The sequence below is a fragment of the Phyllobates terribilis genome, unplaced genomic scaffold, assembly GCF_046119375.1.
Source record: "Phyllobates terribilis strain yellow unplaced genomic scaffold, ASM4611937v1 Scaffold_11__3_contigs__length_659146591, whole genome shotgun sequence".
Taxonomy (NCBI): Eukaryota; Metazoa; Chordata; class Amphibia; order Anura; family Dendrobatidae; genus Phyllobates; species Phyllobates terribilis.
The window spans coordinates 342,769,177-342,790,061 of record NW_027362771.1 but is presented as its reverse complement, the minus strand read 5'-3'; the positions used below and the strand labels follow the sequence as shown (position 1 = coordinate 342,790,061).

The 20,885-nt window shown below is 41.8% G+C and overlaps 1 protein-coding gene and 1 long non-coding RNA gene across 2 annotated transcripts in view; one reads left to right on the top strand and one right to left on the bottom strand.

The window, feature by feature from the left end:
* Positions 1-11,391: 11,391 nt before the first annotated feature.
* LOC141166277 (uncharacterized) lies at positions 11,392-20,108 on the bottom strand. Its single transcript, XR_012251271.1, has 3 exons — positions 19,961-20,108; positions 14,470-14,777; positions 11,392-12,444 (listed from the first exon to the last, which is right to left on the bottom strand). It is a non-coding gene; the product is annotated as an uncharacterized lncRNA (long non-coding RNA).
* Positions 17,779-20,885, top strand: part of CPLX3 (complexin 3) — a 33,422-nt gene continuing 30,315 nt past the window's right edge. The window contains exon 1 of the mRNA XM_073652817.1: positions 17,779-18,679. Within this exon, the coding sequence (XP_073508918.1) occupies positions 18,516-18,679 (164 nt within the window). The 5' untranslated portion in view covers positions 17,779-18,515. The remainder of the gene's footprint in view (positions 18,680-20,885) is intronic.

The following is a 20,885-nucleotide window of genomic DNA, read 5'->3' as shown; positions in this document are numbered from 1 at the left end:
CTCCTGGACAGTCTGTGGTGCAACATGACGTTGGTGGATGGAAAGAGACATGATGTCCCAGATGTGCTTGATTGGATTCAGGTCTGGGGAGCGGGCGGCCAGTCCATAGCTTCAATGCCTTCATCATGCAGGAACTACTGACACACTTCAGCCACATGAGGCCTAGCATTGTCATGAATCAGAAGGAACCCAGGGCCCACTGCACCTGCATATGGACTTACAATGGGTCTGAGGATGTAATCCTGCTACTTAATGGCAGTCAGGGTACTTCTGGCTAGCACATGGAGGGCTGTGTGGCCCTCCAAAGAAATGCCTCCCCACATCATTACTAACCCACTGTCAAACCGGTCACGCTTGAGGATGTTGCAGGCAGCAGAACATTCTCCACAGGGTCTCAAGATTCTGTCATGTCTGTCACATGTGCTCAGTGTGAACCTGCTCTCATCCCATAAGAGCACAGGGCACCAATGTGGAATCTGCCAATCTTGGGGTTCTCTGGCAAATGCCAATCGCTCTGCACTTGTGGACATTGGGCCCTCATACCACCCTCGTGGAGTCTGTTTCTGACAGTTTGAGCAGACACATGGATGTTAGTGGCCTGCTGGAGGTAATTTTGCAGGACTCTGGCACTGCTCCTCCTGTTCCTCCTTGCACAAAGGAGGATGTAGCTGTCCTGAAGCTGGGTTGTTGCCCTTCTACGGTCCCCTCCATGTCTCCTGGTGTACTAGCCTGTCTCCTGGTACAGTATCTACTCCATGCTCTGGACACTGTGCTGACAGACACAGCTACCTTTCTTGCAACAGCTCTCATTGATGTGCCATCCTGGATGAGCTGCACTACCTGAGCAACTTCTGTCGGTTGTAGACACTGCCTCATGCTACTGTACCTCTAGGGGTGAAAGCAATGACAAAATGAAAACGTGACCAACAGCCAAAAAGGATGAGAACAGAGAATGGTCTGTTGTCAACATCTACAGAACCACTGCTATATCGTGGGTGTCTTGATAATTGCCTATCATTTCTACTTGTTGTCTGTTCCATTTGTACAACAGCAGGAGAAATTGATTTACAATCAGTGTTGCTTTGTAACTGGACAGGTTGATTTCACAGAAGTGTGATTAACTTGGATTTACATTGTGTTGTATAAGTGTTCCCTTTATTTTTTGAGCAGAATATATACACTGTGAGCGGAATTATTAGGCAAATGAGTATTTTGATCACATGATACTTTTTATACATGTTGTCCTACTCCAAGCTGCATAGGCTTGAGAGCCAACTACCAATTAAGTAAATCTGGTGATGTGCATCTCTGTAATGAGGAGGGGTGTTGACTAATGACATCAACACCCTATATAAGGTGTGCTTAATTATTAGGCAACTTCCTTTCCTTTGGCAAAATGGGCCAGAAGACAGATTTGACGGGCTCTTAAAAGTCCAAAATTGTGAGATGTGTTGCAGAGGGATGCAGCAGTCTTGAAATTTCCAAACCTTTGAAGCGTGATCACCGAACAATCAAGCGTTTCATGGCAAATAGCCAACAGGGTCGCTAGAAGCGTGTTGGCCAAAAAAGGCGCAAAATAACTGCCCATGAATTGACGAAAATCAAGCGTAAAGCTGCCAAGATGTCATTCGCCACCAGTTTTGCCATATTTTAGAGTTGCAACGTTACTGGAGTATCAAAAAGCACAATGTGTGCGATACTCAGGGACATGGCCAGGTAAGGAAGGCTGAAAAACGACCACCTTTGAACAAGAAACATAAGATAAAACGTCAAGAATGGGCCAAGAAATATCTTCAGACTGAGTTTTCAAAGGTTTTATGGAGTAATGAAATGAGAGTGACTCTTGATGGGACAGATGGATGGGCCAGAGGCTGGATCAGTAAAGGGCAGAGAGCTCCACTCCGACTCAGATGCCAGCAAGGTGGAGGTGGGGTACTGGTATGGGCTGGTATCATCAAAGATGAACTTGTGGGACCTTTTCGGGTTGAGTATGGAGTGAAGCTCAACTCCCAAACCTACTGCCAGTTTCTGGAAGACAACTTCTTCAAGCAGTGGTACAGGAAGAAGTCAGTATCGTTCAAGAAAAACATGATTTTCATGCAGGTCAATGCTCCATCACATGTATCCAACTACTCCACAGCGTGGCTGGCCAGTAAAGGTCTAAAAGAAGAAAAAATAATGACATAGCCCCCTTGTTCACCTGATCGGAGCCCCATAGAGAACCTGTGGTCCATCATAAAATGTGAGATCTACAGGGAGGGAAAACAGTACACCTCTCGGAACAGTGTCTGGGAGGCTGTGGTGGCTGCTGCACGCAATGTTGATCGAAAACAGATCAAGCAACTGACAGAATCTATAGATGGAAAGCTGTGGAGTGTCATCATAAAGAAAGGTGGCTATACTGATCACTATTTTTTGGGGTTTTTATTTTTGCATGTCAGAAATGTTTATTTCTAAATTTTGTGCACTGATATTGGTTTACCTGGTGAAAATAAACAAGAGAGATGGGATTATATTTGGTTTTTATTAAGTTGCCTAATAATTCTGCACAGTAATAGTTGCCTGCACAAACAGATATCCTCCTAAGATAGCCAAATCTAAAAAAAAAACACTCCAACTTCCAAAAATATTAAGCTTGGATATTTATGAGTCTTTTGGGTTGATTGAGAACATAGTTGTTGATCAATAATAAAAATAATCCTCTAAAATACAACTTGCCTAATAATTCTGCACACAGTGTGTGTATATATATATATATATATATATATATGTATATATATATATATATACAGTACAGACCAAAAGTTTGGACACACCTTCTCATTTAAAGATTTTTCTGTATTTTCATGACTATGAAAATTGTACATTCACACTGAAGGCATCAAAACTATGAATTAACACATGTGGAATTATATACTTAACAAAAAGTGTGAAACAACTGAAAATATGTCTTATATTCTAGGTTCTTCAAAGTAGCCACCTTTTGCTTTGATGACTGCTTTGCACACTCTTGGCATTCTCTTGATGAGCTTCAAGAGGTAGTCACCGGAAATGGTTTTCACTTCACAGGTGTGCCCTGTCAGGTTTAATAAGTGGGATTTCTTTCCTTATAAATGGGGTTGGGACCATCAGTTGTGTTGTGCAGAAGTCTGGTGGATACACAGCTGATAGTCCTACTGAATAGACTTTTAGAATTTGAATTATGGCAAGAAAAAAGCAGCTAAGTAAAGAAAAACGAGTGGCCATCATTACTTTAAGAAATGAAGGTCAGTCAGTGTGAAAAATTGGGAAAACTTTGAAAGTGTCCCCAAGTGCAGTTGCAAAAACCATCAAGCGCTACAAAGAAACTGGCTCACATGAGGACCGCCCCTGGAAAGGAAGACCAAGAGTCACCTCTGCTTCTGAGGATAAGTTTATCCGAGTCACCAGCCTCAGAAATTGCTGGTTAACAGCAGCTCAGATTAGAGACCAGGTCAATGCCACACAGAGTTCTAACAGCAGACACATCTCTACAACAACTGTTAAGAGGAGACTTTGTGCAGCAGGCCTTCATGGTAAAATAGCTGCTAGGAAACCACTGATAAGGACAGGCAACAAGCAGCAGAGACTTGCTTGGGCTAAAGAACACAAGGAATGGACATTATACCAGTGGAAATCTGTGCTTTGGTCTGATGAGTCCAAATTTGAGATCTTTGGTTCCAACCACCGTGTCTTTGTGCGACGCAAAAACGGTGAACAGATGGACTCTACATGCCTGGTTCCCACTGTGAAGCATGGAGGAGGAGGTGTGATGATGTGGGGGTGCTTTGCTTGTGACACTGTTGGGGATTTATTCAAAATTGAAGGCATACTGAACCAGCATGGCTACCACAGCATCTTGCAGTGGCATGCTATTCCATCCAGTTTGCGTTTAGTTGGACCATCATTTATTTTTCAACAGGACAATAACCCCAAACACACCTCCAGGCTGTGTAAAGGCTATTTGACCAAGAAGGAGTGTGATGGGGTGCTACGCCAGATGACCTGGCCTCCACAGACACCAGACCTGAACCCAATCGAAATGGTTTGGGGTGAGCTGGACTGCAGAGTGAAGGCAAAAGGGCCAACAAGTGCTAAGCATCTATGGGAACTCCTTCAAGATTGTTGGAAGACCATTTCCGGTGACTATCTCTTGAAGCTCATCAAGAGAATTCCAAGAGTGTGCAAAGCAGTCATCCAAGCAAAAGGTGGCTACTTTGAAGAACCTAGAATATAAGACATATTTTCAGTTGTTTCACACTTTTTCTGTATGTAATTATGGGGATGACCATCTTGTCTGAGCTGATGTTGATGACATAGCAACCTGTGTAATGTGGATCTTGATGGACTTATTTGAGAGAATGTCCTAGGCATGCTCTGTGACCTGTGTAGAGGTCATTGTGCAGGGAAAGGGAGGAGACTAGCTGTGACTAGCACTTATTGTGAAGGGTATGATACCTTTTAGGCCATGTTCACACGTTCAGTATCTGGTCAGTTTTTTACCTTAGTATGTGTAAGCCAAAACCAGGAGAGGAACAATCAGAGGAAAAGTATAATAGAAACACATCACCACTTCTGTATTTATCACCCACTCCTGGTTTTGGCTTACACATACTGAGGTAAAATACTGATCAAATACTGAACGAGTGAACCTTTATGTAATAATGGCTTTGAGACTGTGAGGAACGGTGTTCTAAGTTGATCATTCCCTTTCAGTTTATTTAGTCTTTAGTGTTTTGAAACTTTCCAATGTAGACAAATGGACTAAATGTCTCATTTGTTCTGCTTTATAGAAACCTACCTGCATGAATTACCGCTCATCTATATGGTGTATAAAGTGATGTTATGATGTTATTTCACAAGTTATGTGGTGAATTGAATGATTCTGTTCTTCAGGAAAGCTATAGCTGTTCTGTGGGATCTTGGGTGTTTGCCAGTGACATATGTATGCTTCATATCTCAAAGCTGTTTTGAGAAATTATAGTTTTTTTTTTTTATAGATAACATACATAATCTTACAGTGTAGGTTCATTTGACCTTTATGAAATGTCACTCTTTCTAGGGCAGGTTATTATCTTTCAGCAAGTAGTGGTTTATCTTCTGAACTACAGTACGTCCATATTAGCAAGCAGGAATAGCAGAGCTATGGTTAGCAGCTTGTAGCTAGTGCTCTCCGGCTCTGCTAGCTTCATACAAATTCATTTGGCTTTTTTTACATTGCCCAAATTATTATAACATCAAATTTCATGTACATTGAAAACAACTTGGGGTGATGCTAATATGAATCTGGCACAGTACATCCGAAAGCATGAACATGCCGGAGGGAATACTACCCAAAGGCGTAAGTGTGTCCAGCATTAATAATAATTCTAAAACATCTCTGCATCATGTAACCTAATTTAAGGATGTTGATAAACCAAGAATGAGAGATTTATCAAAAATGTATCAGCAGTGCCATTATAAGTAGCCCACTAATTCATAGTATGTACTGTATGTTGTATAGAACATGATAGCATGTCACCTTATGCAATCACATAATTCGTTGGCCAGCACTCGATGCTCTAATTAAAATCTTTCAAATTTTATTAATATCCAACATTTTAAAAAAATCCAGTTTTCAGTAACTCTGTACAAGCAGCATGTCGAATATAAGAATATGGGCAACTGTGGCGCCCCTGAGGGTTCAGTCGCCACAGAGGTACTGCACCTCACCCAGAGGTGTGGTGTCTCCTTCTCTCAGGTAAGGAGGGAGTGCTGCCGGGAACCCCAACACCTGCATCCAACACTACACTGCTCCAGGCCAGCTGGAGGGGCAAGACGCAATGTATCTTTTCTGCTGAGCCCTGACCCTGGCTGGAGTGGGGGGAACCCAAAGGTAGGGGGAACCAGTAGTGGGTGTGGGTGGAGGAAGTAGTTAGGGGGAGCACTTTGGTAGGAATATAAAATAGGGAAGCCATCTTAGGGTGGCAGATAAGTTAAGTGGAGTAGTGAGAGGACAGTTCAGAAGAACAGTCCGGGAGCAGAGTCTCAGTAGGAGCTCTGCTCCACAAGTAGGGGCCTAGTGATAGAGGCCCATGAGGGGAGCAAAGGAGTAGGCTCCGTTCTAAGAAGGGATCCTAGGGGGTACGGCGAGTGCAGGAAGGCACCCGTACGCCCCGAATCTGTCAGAAGACAGAGGGATCGTAGGCCGCAAGAAGGGGACCGGCCCCTGGCCCAATTGTGTACTTCAAGTCTCGGCTGGAAAAACCGGAGGCTTCTGGCTTATATAGTCAGTTGCCGAAGCCGCATTCTAATCCCCAGGAGGGTCAAGCAGGTCCGGGAACTCCGACGCACAGGAGGGACTTCAGAGCACCCGAGCGGGATTGAGAGTGGGCAGCGCAGGGCAGGAGGGAGAAAGACCCAGCGTGAAGTCGGTCTAGCTAGGAACACAAGAAAGTGGGGTTCTGTCCGGTACTCCTAATCTGCCTGAGGAAGTGCTGAACCCCTGACTGGTGAACGCAGCGTGACGTGGGAGGGTAGCACCCGTACAGTGCACCAGTGGAACTGTCATAAAAACTGTGAGTAAAGACTCGGATGACTGCACCGCACTGCCTCCGTCCATTCTTTATCTGCGCCATCTTTCCCTCACTGCACTACAACGCCCAGTGCTACTTCCACATCCTTCACTGCCCTGGAGCTAGCTCTACCTGTGGAGAGCCACACCACCCCTGCTGCCGTAACACCAGCTCCAGAGGACTGCTCCGCAGCGGCGGCTCCTTTTGGCCGCAATCCACAGGTGGCGTCACGAACTTTCCCAAATCCCCTATAAACTATCTAGTCCCCTTTTTACTGACCGCCCTGGGTCACGGACCCGGCCAGCTACCGTGATATCCCCCAGCAACCAGAGGCCCGGCTGCCGAGTACCCCAGGGCCCAGGGGGCGCGTCACAACAATCAGATAGTGCTTTCTAGGCAATGTGTTTCTGACCTATGTGGCCCTATGTCAAAGGCTGTGATTCCTGGGAAGCCTAGAGAGGATTTGTGTCTCCAAAACTGGTCACGACCCCTCTCTCCCAGTGATAATATGAATTTAAAGACAGGATTATATTAAGAACAAAAGAAAATGTGCCTCATCAATTCATTAAAACTCATTCTTGATGATTATTGCCTTTTAGTTGTGGTTTTTAGATTTTTTTTTACATTTTTGTAATATATTTTCAATTGGTTATAATTTGTAACATCAGCCACTGTACTGATCCTTGTTCTTCCTTAAAGATCTCTGGAATCCAAGATTCATTTACTTCTTTTTATTTCATTCAGTCATCTCTGTTTTCCCTGCTAGGAATCATCAGGCGAATTCTTTCAGGGTGACCTCCATCAAGTTTAAGAGAAATATAGGCTGGTGCACCGGCCGGTCAGGCATATGTGTAGCCGGCACTCTGGCCTCTATAGTCTATAGATGGAGACCAGAGGATTGAATGGAGAAATGAAGGCTGGAATAGAGGTTATTCTCTTCAGTGACGAATCCCACTTTTGTCTTGGATGCAAAATAGCCGGAGATTGGTTTGGAACCGACGTGGTCATGCCATGAAGAAGCCTTCAAGAGGCAACGTCACACCAGTCCTACTCACGAGATTATAGTGTGAGGTAGCATAATGTACTGTAGCCGTATGCCTCAAGTCTTCATTTCAGGTACATTAAAAGCTGGACAATACTTTCATTTGGTTATAGAATCAGTGGTATGTCCCAGGAGTCATTTGTCAACACTACAACTCAAGGCCACGTGTTGCTCATGCTTCTAAGAGCAGCCTTCATGGCCTTAACATGCTACCATGGCCTGCAGCATCTCCAGACTCGTCTCTTATCGACACATCTTGCACATCATTGGTCAGCAATTGCAAAGGGAGCTGTCTGCAGCAAATCTTGATTGCATTCAGCATGGTAGAATGTTCCTCACACATCCATTACTAAACTCATTGATAACATGCCAAGATGTGTAGGTGCGGGGATTTATACACACGGCACTTATGCTCGATACTGCATAAATCGAGATTTTTTTAAATGTTTCTTTTATTCATCATTTGCATATCATTAACATGTCTATAGATCCTGCGATTTCCATCCTTTTTGTTGTTGCCATTTCATTGTTGAAGAACATATAACTGTAAAACACATATAATGCAGTCCAGAAGTAAAGATGTAATTTTTGTTGTTTAAAATACAGGAAAAGTTGTTTGTTATCACAGAAAATTATCCCTTCCTCCTTATTTTCTAGCCTCAGCATGTCATTGTAACTTTACAGTAGGTCATCTTGTTTCCAATTATTTTCAATTTCAAGTCCCTTTATGTCTACAAAGGCCAAATTACTTCATATTTTATTTTTTTTCTTGACATGACATGATAGTATCAGTATTTAGATGGTCAAAAGGCTTTAGTCCAGCTGCAATCCTACACACAGTTTGAAGAATGCTCAACTTTTCTTTACTATGTAGAATTTTCTTGGTAAAGTGTAGATAAGGTTTATGTTTGTCTTCTTCTGGCCATTTTGTATTGTGGTATCATCAATGTAATTTGGGCAGGACAACCTCACTTTCTGCCTTAGGGTATGTTCATGTCACATTTCTTCAAAATTATCAGACCTAACATTTATAATATACATTTCATTGTTTTCTATAGGAAAATCACATTGGTATTCAAGTTACTTATTGAAGTGATATCCAGGGGATTCTGCTTGAAAATAATTTTGAGTAGTGCTTAGGATTTCTGCTGCGGATTCCACAGCAAATACACTTTCGATTTTTCCAATTTGTGTCAGGATACCCTAAGGCATTCAGACCCAGAACCTACAGACTAATGTCATGCTAATGACTGTCCAAGGTATTGTAAAGGCTGAATATTGTGGGATTTGTTTTTGTTAAAATAACCACTGCACTAATAACCTTCAATAGTGCAGTGGATGACTGTCTACTCCACCTACCCCTCATTCCGAACATAAAGTTCCTTGATACTCTCCTATCTTATCATCAGGAAAATTCTTTCAGGGTGACCAGATTTCCTCCATCAAGTTTTAAGAGAAATATAGACCGGAGTATCAGCCCGACATATATGTAGCCGGGACTCTGGCCCCTATAGTCTACATATGCAGACCAGAGGAATGAAGGCTGGAATAGAAGTCTATTCTCTTCAGTGATGAATGCCACTTTTGTCTTGGATGCAAAAATAGCCGGAGATTGGTTTGGAACTGACGTGGTCATGCCATGAAGAAGCCTTCATGAAGGAACGTCACACCAGTCCTACTCCCGAAATTATAGTGTGGGGTATCATAATGTATGGTAGCCGTATGCCTCAAGTCTTCCTTTCAGGTACACTAAAAGTTGGACAATACATTGATTTGGTTGTGGAACCAGTGGTGTGTCCTAGGAGCCATTTATCAACACTACAACTCAGGGCTGCGTCCCCTCATCCCGAACATAAAGTTCCTTGATACTCTCCTATCTTATTACCATAGCAAGGCTCTATTACTTACAGATTGAAGTATCTCTCAGCTGTGTCCTCTTTTGTAATATGCTACATGTGTAAGTAAATGTTTATGACTTTTTAATGGTAGTATTTTTTGACCAATGGCAGCATCTGGAGCTAGTAATATAGGTGGAATATATTCATAATATATTGTATGTACAGTTTCGTATGCCATGTTTATAGAGATTCTTGTTTGCTATGTGGAGAATAATGCATTTAATAAACAAATTCACGTCTGATTTTGTGGCGCACAGCTGACAATCTAGTGGCTCTGAATTTGTGCTGCTTCATGCAGTGGCTGCTTAGGACAGAACACTGAATGTCACACTCCAATGGGTAAGTTCACGCAGATGGGGATCTCCCGGCACACAATCTGAAAATAGCAGCTTGGTCCTGACAGACACTACGCCAAATTAGAGAAACCCTCCGGGAATTGCACTTACATATACCAAATCCAAGTGCAAACACTGTACACACCACTTGATGTGGGTATGTATTTAATTATGTGCTCTTCGTACTATAAAATACAATCGATACAAAGTATTCACAGAATAACAAGACATTTAAGCTTTGTAGATCGTCTAAGAGATTCTCGCTATTGGTATATACTGTATGATTGTGTAAATATGGTTATTTTGGATTATATATAAGCATTTAATAAATGAGACTAACTATGTCAATATGTATATAAAGTAGATAATATAAACTAAAGCATATGCAATGATAGTAAAACTGTCATAAGAATAAAAGGCACAGTTATATTATCCATTTATCAGACAGTTCCTTCTCTATTACACATCTTGGCCACATTACCCAACACCTCGCTCTCTCTTGTTCTTTTTTTCTTCAGAGAAATAATGTGATATAAGTTGATACTGTTAAATGGCATATTCTATTCACAATAATATATACACACTCGATTTGCAGCCAAATATTACTGGCGTGAAAGAAAAAAAATCATGAAACATGTCAACAGCTGCCTACACAAAGAAGCTCAACATGAAATGATTCATTGACCGTTGTTTGTTTGTGTTTGCATCCATCAGCAAAGGGTTAATCAATGAGCACATAGTGTATAGTAGTATGGTATATATATGGCATATTTGTGTGCCTACTTGATCCCTTGTTCAATCCCTAAATAGATATATGACAGATCCTTGTTTTTGTACTGTTCACATTAAATTGACAGGCACAGAGTTATTATTGTGGAACACATGGGACTACTTTGTGACAAGTTTGAAATCAGGTCTTGTGGGGGTATAAATGGCTTTAGGCTGCAATGATGGTATACAGAGAGGGTATATATAGAAAACTAGCTCACTTAGATCTAAAAATATGGTCTGCCATATGTATGAAACTTAACACAATCGTGATGATCAGAAATAAATAATTGAGATAGAAAATATTTTATTGACTAATACAGAACAGTTACAATTCCTCGAACCTTTCCTTAAACCCCTCAGTTTTGAGGGGAAGGGAAGTTTTCAGATATTGAAACAATGATCATCTTTATGCACATGACTGGCTTGTTAATGAAGATGATTATTCTTTATGTATCTTGTCATTTCCTTTGTTATAATTAGGGTATTTGAACACAATGATATTGTCAGTATACTCCGTCCTCTTTTTTTATTCTTTATTGTTATTTTTGGTATTTCTCTCTACATTGGACATAAGGTTGTGATCAATATTACCCAAGACACATACATAATAGTCATAATATATCAATATAGCCTATAGCCCTGATTAATCAGGCTGCAATGGACATTCCACCAGGACATTCCTCAATAGTTTATTCCCATAAGAGACATGGAGTCTTAGTCCAAAAATCAAATATCACATTTTATTAATGTACAATATTAGACAGACATAGGGCAAAACATTTATATAAAGAAAAATAATATAATTGGACATAAGGTTTCAGTTGGGGCTAGGACAGTTCTGTATTTGTGAAACTAACCAAAAAAAATTCCCTAAAGAAGTTGTCTCATCAGTGAAAAACATGTTTATGCTGTAGCCCCAGAGATGATCAGTTGATTGTTCCAGGTTTTGCTCCAGGCACCGCTGGCAAACAATTTATTTTGCCAGGGAAGCTGTGGTTAACCATTTACCATGCAGCGGACACAGCAAGAGAAATGTAGTATAAAGTTGTGGTAATACAAAGGAATGGCCTGACACATGACACAAGGATGGCCCAAGACGCTCCATACTGCCTTATAAAGAGGGTCATGTATAACTGCTCTCTTTAAAGAGAACTTGACAGCTGATACATGCTGCCCGTGGATCAGACACTGGCTGTATGAACTCATCCAGGTATGTCTGACTTTGAAACTTTGCAGTGAGGGAATAATGGCAGACCTTCAATCCAGGGCAGCGGGCAGGGAGAAGCTGCCGGGGATCTGCCTGTCTCAACTAGTCTCCAGCGCGGCTCAATCCCTAGTGACTTTTAAAGTATGTTTCTCTCTAAAATTCAGGAGCGTTTAGGAGTCATACATACCTGGCTGGAGTCATAGAGCCAGTGCCTGATACATGCTGCCTGTGGATCGGGCAGCATGTTTCAGTTGTCAGGTTCACTTTAATGTCCTTATACCTTAATAGGGCATATGACAAGGAGTTGTGTTCATGAGACCTTTTAAACATCCCCTGAACCCCAATGGAATGTTGAACTGCCAGATGTCTCCTCAGTCTGATTATGGCAGTGAGATACATAGTAGAAATTGGAGGCAGTCCACCTTTCCTTCTAAGGAAGATTTTGATAAAACCTGCATTGGATTCTTCATCAGTAGCAGAATAAAGCATCATTCTTCCCGTCAAAATGACAGACACCATTATAGGTCAATGTGGTCCATTAGGTGTCGTTTGTGTCCATAGTGTGATGGATCTTGTGTTCATTTATTTTAATTTTCTGCTCCGAAGATGGAACGGGAATCTGGAAATAACAATACAGATGTGAACTCAGCCTTAGAACTGTACTCCGAAATTAAGAAACATAAAGAATATCTCACTACATAATCACACAATGAAGTGTATTCGTTAGATGTAGTTTGGACTCCTTGGAGCACTAAAGGTGTTGAAGCCCTCTTTACTCTAGTGTCTGGCCTTGCTCTCTTGACAATATTTTCACTTTTGCATTGTTATCAAGTAGGTTTATGCAGCATATGACCTATTCATCCCATGTTACTGCTTCCCTTGTTACACCCCCACACCCTCCCCCGTTGTAGTCTGTGTCTTGTCATTATTATTGTCATTAATTATTCCAGCACTAAACAGATTGCACAGAATACTGGTTTTACTATACGATTCCCCTTTCAGGTTCTATATAAAGTTATGTTTTGCCAGATTAGAGATGGGAATTACTCAATAAATTAATATTTGCTTTTACTCTACAGTCATGGACAAAAGTTTTGAGAATGACACCAAAATTATATTTTCACATGATCTGCTGGCCTCTGGTTTTTATTAGTGTTTGTCTGATGTTTATATCACATACAGAAATATAATTGCAATCATATTATGAGTACCAATAGGTTATATTGACAGTTAGAATGAGTTAATGCAGCAAGTCAATATTCGCAGTGTTGCCCCTTCTTCTTCAAGACCTCTGTAATTCTCCCTGGCATGCTCTCAATCAACTTTTGGACCAAATCCTGACTGATAGCAGTCCATTCTTGCATAATCAATGCTTGCACTTTGCCAGAATTTGTTGGTTTTTGTTTGTCCACCCGTCTCTTGATGATTGACCACAAGTTCTCAATGGGATTAAGATCTGGGGAGTTTCCAGGCCATGGACCCAAAATCTCTATGTTTTGTTCCCTGAGCCATTTGCTTTATGGCAAGGTGCTCCATCATGCTGGAAAAGGCATTGTTGGGCGCCAAACTGCTCTTGGACGGTTGGGAGAAGTTGCTCTTGGAGGACACTCTGGTACCATTCTTTATTCATGGCTGTGTTTTTAGGCAAGACTGTGAGTGAGCCGATTCCCTTGGCTGAGAAGCAACCCCACACATGAATGGTTTCAGGATGCTTTACAGTTGGCATGAGACAAGACTGGTGGTAGCGCTCACCTCTTCTTCTCCGAATAAGCTGTTTTCCAGATGTCCCAAACAATCGAAAAGGGGATTCATCAGAGAAAATGACTTTGCCCCAGTCCTCAGCAGTCCACTCCCTGAACCTTTTGCAGAATATCAGTCGGGCCCTGATGTTTTTTTCTGGAGAGAAATGGCTTCTTTGCTGCCCTCCTTGAAACCAGCCCTTGCTCATAGAGTCTCCGCCTCACAGTGCATGCAGAAGCACTCACACCAGCCTGCTGCCATTCCTGAGCAAGCTCGGCACTGCTGGTAGTCCGATCCCGCAGCTGAAACAGTTTTAAGATACGGTCCTGGCGCTTGCTGGTCTTTCTTGGGCGCCCTGGAGCCTTTTTGACAACAATGGAAGCTCTCTTCTTGAAGTTCTTGATGATGCGATAGATTGTTGACTGAGGTGCAATCTTTGTAGCTGCGATACTCTTCCCTGTTAGGCCATTTTTGTGCAGTGCAATGATGGCTGCACGTGTTTCTTTAGAGATAACCATGGCTAACTGATGAGAAACAATGATACCAAGCACCAGCCTCCTTTTAAAGTGTCCAGTGATGTCATTCTTACTTAATCATGACTGATTGATCGCCAGCCCTGTCCTCATCAACACCCACACCTGTGTTAATGGATCAATCACTAAAACGATGTTAGCTGCTCCTTTTATGGCAGGACTGCAATGATGTTGAAATGTGTTTTGGGGGTTAAAGTTCATTTTCTGGGCAAATATTGACTTTGCAAGTACAGTAATTGCTGTTAAGCTGATCACTCTTTGACATTCAGGAGTATATGCAAATTGCCATTACAAAAAATGAAGCAGTAAACTTTGGAAAAATTACTAATTGTCTCATTCTCAATACTTTTGGCCATGACTGTATATGGTACCTCCAGGGCCTCCACTGCTGTATGGGCCCAGTGAACAGCAGTAAAGAGCAGGGGCCCGGGCCTGGTCCGGGGCCCCCCCCTCTTGTGCTTCAGCCCCGGGGTATCACGTTCTGGCGTGCTGGCGGTGTATGTATATCTCGGTGCAGTGTCCAGCAGCTTCTGCCTTGGAGCTCTCATGGCCGAATGGCTGTGCAGCTCCTAGGGAGTCCATCCGCCTCTTCTGTGAAGTGCTGGAGTCGGCGCGTACACGATGACATCATTGCATACCCGTCAGCATCGAGATCCAGGATGCCAGTCCTTAAGTGGAGCTGCAGGGATCATATGAGAGGTAAGTATGAAAACTTTTTTTCTTTTAATAGAATTAATTAAATGATCTTGGGGGGGAAAGCATATGATGAACTCAGAGAGCACATTATGAACTGGAAGTGGGGGGTGAAGAGAGCGCATGATGAACTCTGAGTGGGGGGAAGCATATGATGAACTGGGACTGGGGAGTGGGCAGAGTATATGATGAACTGGGAGTGGGGGGTGAGGAAAGCATATGTTGGACTGGGAGTGGGGGGTGGGCAAAGCATGTGATGAACAGGGACTTGGGGAGTGGTCAGAGTATACGATGAACTAGGACTGGGGAGTGGGAAAAGCATATCATGAACTGGGACTGGGGAGTGTGCAGAGCATATGATGAACTGGGAGTGGGGAGAGCATATGTTGGACTGGGAGTGGGGGGTGAGGAGAGCATATGATGAACTGAGACTAGGGAGTAGGCGAGCATATGATGGACTAGGACTGGGAAGTGGGCAGAGCATATAATGGACTAGGACTGGGAAGTGGGCAGAGCATATGATGAACTGGGACTGGGAAGTAGGCAAAGCATATGATGAACTGGAAGGTGGGAGTCGGGAGAGCATATGATGGACTGGGGAGTGGGCAGAGCATATAATAACCTGGGAGTGGGGGGTGGGGAGAGCATATGATGGACTGGGACTGGGATGTAGGCAGAGCATATGATGAACTGGAACTGGGGAGTAGGCAGAGCACATGATGAAATGGGACTGGGGAGTGGGCAGCGCATATGATGAACTGGGAGTGGGGGAGGGGAGAGCAAATAATGAACTGGGAGTGGTGGTTGGGGAGAGCAAATGATGAATTGGAGTGGGGGTGAGGAGAGCAAATTAATTGGGAATGGGGATGGGGAGAGCAAAAAATGAATTGAGGGTGGGGTTGCGTAAATAATGATGAATTGAACGTGGGAGTGGGGAGAGCAAATGATAACAAATTGAGGGAGGGGGACAACAAATTATGAATTGGGAGTGGGAGAGAGTAAATGATGCAGTGGGGGTGGGAGAGAGAGGACATGACAAAATTAATTGGGGCTGAGGGGGGCATGTAAATATAATGAATTGGGAGAGGGGGCGCTGAGGATGACGGAGTGTGACTGGTAATGAATTGGGGGAAAGAGTACAGGTTCTAATTCATTTCTATATTTATTAGGTGGGGAAAGTGGCTATTTACAGTTAGTGGGGGCGCAGTGGTGGATTACAATTTATATTTGGAATGGTGGGTTGCATGATAGCTAATTATATATTAATGGTGGGTGCACATCTGTATTCAGCTGTGTAGTGTAGAAGTTGGGGAATGTGCACTAGATAACTGTGTGTTATTTTATGCAGAGATGAGTGCTGGCTGGAAGAAGTGATGGTGGTCTGCGCTGGATGAAGGAGAAAAGCGAAGATGAAGGACTTCAACTAGTGACGTCACCGGTGAGTCAGTGTATTAACTGTTCACTGACAATATACACTGTATACTAGGTACGGAGCTCCTGTGTATAATGGAACTTATGGTAATATTAGTATTGTGTTTTTTTATTAATGATCAGTGGCAATATGTGGTCTGGTTATGGTGTGGCGGTATTTGTTCCTTGTATGTGGTATTATTTGGTCACTATGTGGTGGTAATATGTGGTCTAGTTATGGTGTGGAGGTATTTGTTCCTTGTATGTGGTAATATTCGGTCACTATGTGGTGGTAATATGTGTTCTAGTCATGGTATGGCGGTGTTTGTCCCTTGTATGTGGTAATATTTGGTCACTATGTGGTGGTAATATGTGGTCTAGTCATGGTGTGGCGGTATTTGCTCCTTGTATGTGGTATTATTCTGTCACTATGTGGTGATAATATGTGGTTCGGCTATGGTGTGATGGTATTTGTCTCTTGTATGTGATATTATTGGTCATTTTAAAACATTCCCTTAAAAAAAAAAATATATATATATATATATATACCTTAAAAGAGTACTGGATATTTTAAGAAATGTTTAATAGGTTAGAGTAGAGTATGGCCCAGCCAGAAGAGTCTACCTTGTCGTGGTGGCAGCTTAAAAAATCTTTTGGCCAAAACAAAAGCTGCTGGCTATGTGATATGGTGTTCAATGGGAAGAGTGGGTGGTGTGACTGTGGAAGGCTCGAGGGATGGAGGCGGAGCTGGGGTGGAGGCGGAGTCTCAAGGGGGCCTGAAAATTTTGCCAGCATGGGGCCCTGAAATTCCTGGTGGCAGCCCTGGGTACCTCCATCACCATATATTTGTTACATCAGCTGAGTATAAATGTCTATTTGTTATTTTGTGTTGAAAATTGTTTCATAAATAAACATTTAAACAAAAAATAATAAGAAATTACAGACCTATTTCTCACCAGTTTAAGAGCTTTTATTTTACCAGGGGGTTCAGTTGTTGAGCTATTTTCTGAATCACTAATATTCCCTTATTATAAGACAATTCTCTTATACTGACAACATATTGCTATAGTCAGAAATACTGATTTAATCAACTCTCTTTATGGCTGTTAAATTTGATTTAATGCTTATATATTAGTATCCCCCCATGCATTTCAGCAGGTCTGCTGATGTCTCTGTGACACATTATAGATGAAGATAAGGTGTTAATTGTATCATCATCTCAAGGTTCTTGCTATAATTCACACTAATAACCTGGCAGTGGCAGCGTTACCATAGGTGTGAAGGCATCATGTTTAGGGTATCTCACTGCTGACATTAACCCTTTTATAGACGAGAATAAATATATATGTAACAGGTGAACCAAATGGAGAGTAAAACAAGTCTAGCTATCTTTGGAAAAAATAGGGGTTTGAGGAGAAGAAACCAAAAACCAAAATCATTTGAAAGGTTTCAAGCTAATAAGAATAGATGCTGTTATTTCCTAAACGTGGAATCGCCCTAGTGAGTTAAGTGAACAGATTGAAGAGGATAAGTGACTTTACTACAGCCAATGGCTGCAATGATGTAAGCCAGACTCAACAGAAGGGGCTGATTGTGTTTTGATATCTCATGCTAGTATCTCTGAAGTCTACTCCCTCCCTCCCTGCTAAGTCTCAGACTGAGAGGCATAGCGAAGGTCTTACTGGGAGCTGTCCAGGACTGTGGTGCTGAAACATTAAACTGGGAGCTGTCCAGAACTGTGGTGCTGAAACATTAAACTGGGAGCTGTTCATGACTGTGGTGCTGAAATATTAAACTGGGAGCTGTTCAGGACTGTGGTGCTGAAATATTAACCTGGACGCTATGAAGGATTGTGGTGCTGAGACTGGGATCTGAGCAGGATTGTGGTGCCGAGACTGGGATCTGAGCAGGATTGTGGTGCCGAGACTGGGATCTGAGCAGGATTGTGGTACTAAGACTGGGATCTGAGCAGGATTGTGGTGCTCACTCAGTGTCTACATGGGACTTACGAGGAGAGAGAATGAAAAAAAGCAGCAGTGACACTTCTCTAGACATAAGGAGCTAAATTTCGGAGGCCTTTCAGACTATCCTCACTTCTGATCTTATCTGCAGGACTTAATTCAACAAGACTGAGAAAATCCATTCAACTAATTAAACTGATCACACCTGAACCTACAAGATCCATGCTGAGCACAACAGACTGCACTTGCAAACTTACTGCTGAAGGGTTGTGAAGTGATTGAGGACAGTAAGCAGTTTCTTGTGGGTTTGTAATCTTTGGTTGGTTCATAAAACCTTTAGGTTCTCTACAGTCATGGCTTTTATGGTGAAGACTATGGTGGGTGGACAACTGAAGAACCTCACTGGAGGTCTGGGAAGCAAAGAAGAGAAGGGGGAAGGAGAAAAATCTGCAGCTGAAGCTCAAGGAATGACCAGGGAGGAATATGAAGAATATCAAAAGCAACTACTGGAAGAGAAGTAAGATTTTATGTCCCTTTTATTTCTTTTTGCTTTGTTTAGCATATTCTGGGGCAAATATTTACATTCTCATTTTGATCCTTTTATAAATTTGGAGTATGTGATAGAAGCTTGCTTTTTAGCAGTTTGTTAGGCGGGTTGTGTTTATTGGAGACCTTTATGTGCAAGATTACAGATGAAATGGAAAATGTAAAAAAAACAGCGCTTGAACAGGTAGTATTTATCTATCTATAAGTTGTCACAGGACCCCAAAAGATTCTTCAATTAGAGAAATTATTTAAAAGCATCACCATAAAGTGCAGCTACTCTTTGTTTTAACCATCCTTCACTGTTTTACTCCTTTACCAAACATGACCAAAATCCCTCTCAAATTTCTTCATAAATGTAGTAATACCATAATTTTACTTTACAAAATAAAGTTGATCCAATTGCTTTTTCTTGTTCTGTGGCTACTATAATACAGTATAGAGGGGCAGGAGATGAAAGCAGGAGGATAAAAGACAATGATCCTTTAAGAGGAGCATCTAGTAATGTGCATTCTCAGTGTCCAGACGTGGATTCACTCCACTGCCAATATGTCTGACCGTTATATAATGCTCACAATGAAATACCCTGACACTAGTGAATGTAAGTATAAATAATTATAGTCTAATAAATACACAAATTATCTGCCAAAATGTGGAGGTATGAATGGGGGAAGCATAACGTTTCCCTGTGCTAAGATAGCACTTGTAACCAAAAGAGATAAAACAACTGTTCAAAATGCTCTATTCTCAGTACAACTATCCACAATTACAGGGTGTTAGCCATTTTTATGATCATTGCCGTAATTTATATTGATGGCAAATATAAACTCACTGTATGAATCTACTGATAGGTTTTAATTTCACCATATTCTTAATCCCTATAGACAATAACAAAATGACATTAGAAAAAAATACTAAGCTTGAAGACAATATAAAGAAAAAACACACACAACTTTGCAATTTCTACCACTGATTGCCTCTTTCCTTTATTGTTCCCATGTCTTTTAGTTATTTTCCAGCTCCTCTTTGTCTGCTGTAGTTCTTGTTAGCTCCTAACGTACTGTAGCTTTGAACCTAACTGTACTTTTCCAAGTCCATGCCAAGTTAATTTGATGTGAACTCTTAGCTGTAATTTGTTCTAAGCCTATACATATGGTTTGGTACTACATAGGGAAAAGGAGACAGTCATGAGCTTTATGGACCCTAAATCAATTACAGTGCCAGGTAGTGTAGTAAAACAAAAGTTGAAACATACCTGTTTGGTCACATACACACATAGCATTCCAGAGAAAAGAAGTCTCAAACAATATGCTAATGAGTTGGCAAGTTCTCCGAGGACTGTCCCAGCACTAGGAAGTGCTCCAGCTCTCCTCACTAAACCTCGCCTAATGCCTTCCCCTTTGGCTTCTGCTAAGAAACCTCATATATGTGGCATACAGTCTACCCATGTGAGGTACTCTCCTTGCTGTGGTAAATGACCAATCTGACATGCACCGGATGCCATTAAGGTTGTTACCAAAAACAGAGAATACAGTACATACATGCGCCGAATTGACAACTAGTGCAGCATATTAAAGAAGTCAATGCATTTTTTTGTCAGACCACCAACAGTCAGATGTTGTTTTATACAGGCGTTTGTCTTCTACACTATACTATCTTATTACAAAACCATGGAAAGGGAAATCTGCTGTTGACAGTCACTTTTTGTTAGAAGGATCACCCAAAAATAAGCTGACCACAAGATGTCCTGCTAGAGGGATCCCAGTGATCAGTTGTTATCTCTGAAGGAACTGGGCAGCAATTCATTTTGCTCTTGCAGAACCACCATAGGGAATAAGAAGCATTATGCTGTGCCTATAGTAATTAATGGACTGTATATGTAATTCATGGAGATACTAACCCCCCTAGATACTCTTTGTAAGCTAGGCCCTCCAGATGATAGGCCCTCCAGATGATAGGCCATCTAGATGTTCTTCACTCCAGTTAATTGATGGACAACCCAATTATTTCAGGATTAACTAAAAGGCAATAAAGAGCATAAAGGCTGGCTTGAAGTTGGAGATCCATTACACATTAAAGGTGTTAAATAAAGTGAAGATATAGGGGTAAATTGCCATGAGGGTTGTTAGTTTTTTTTCTTTGTTTTTTAATCTGTAGAATGCTCTTGTCCAATAATTTTC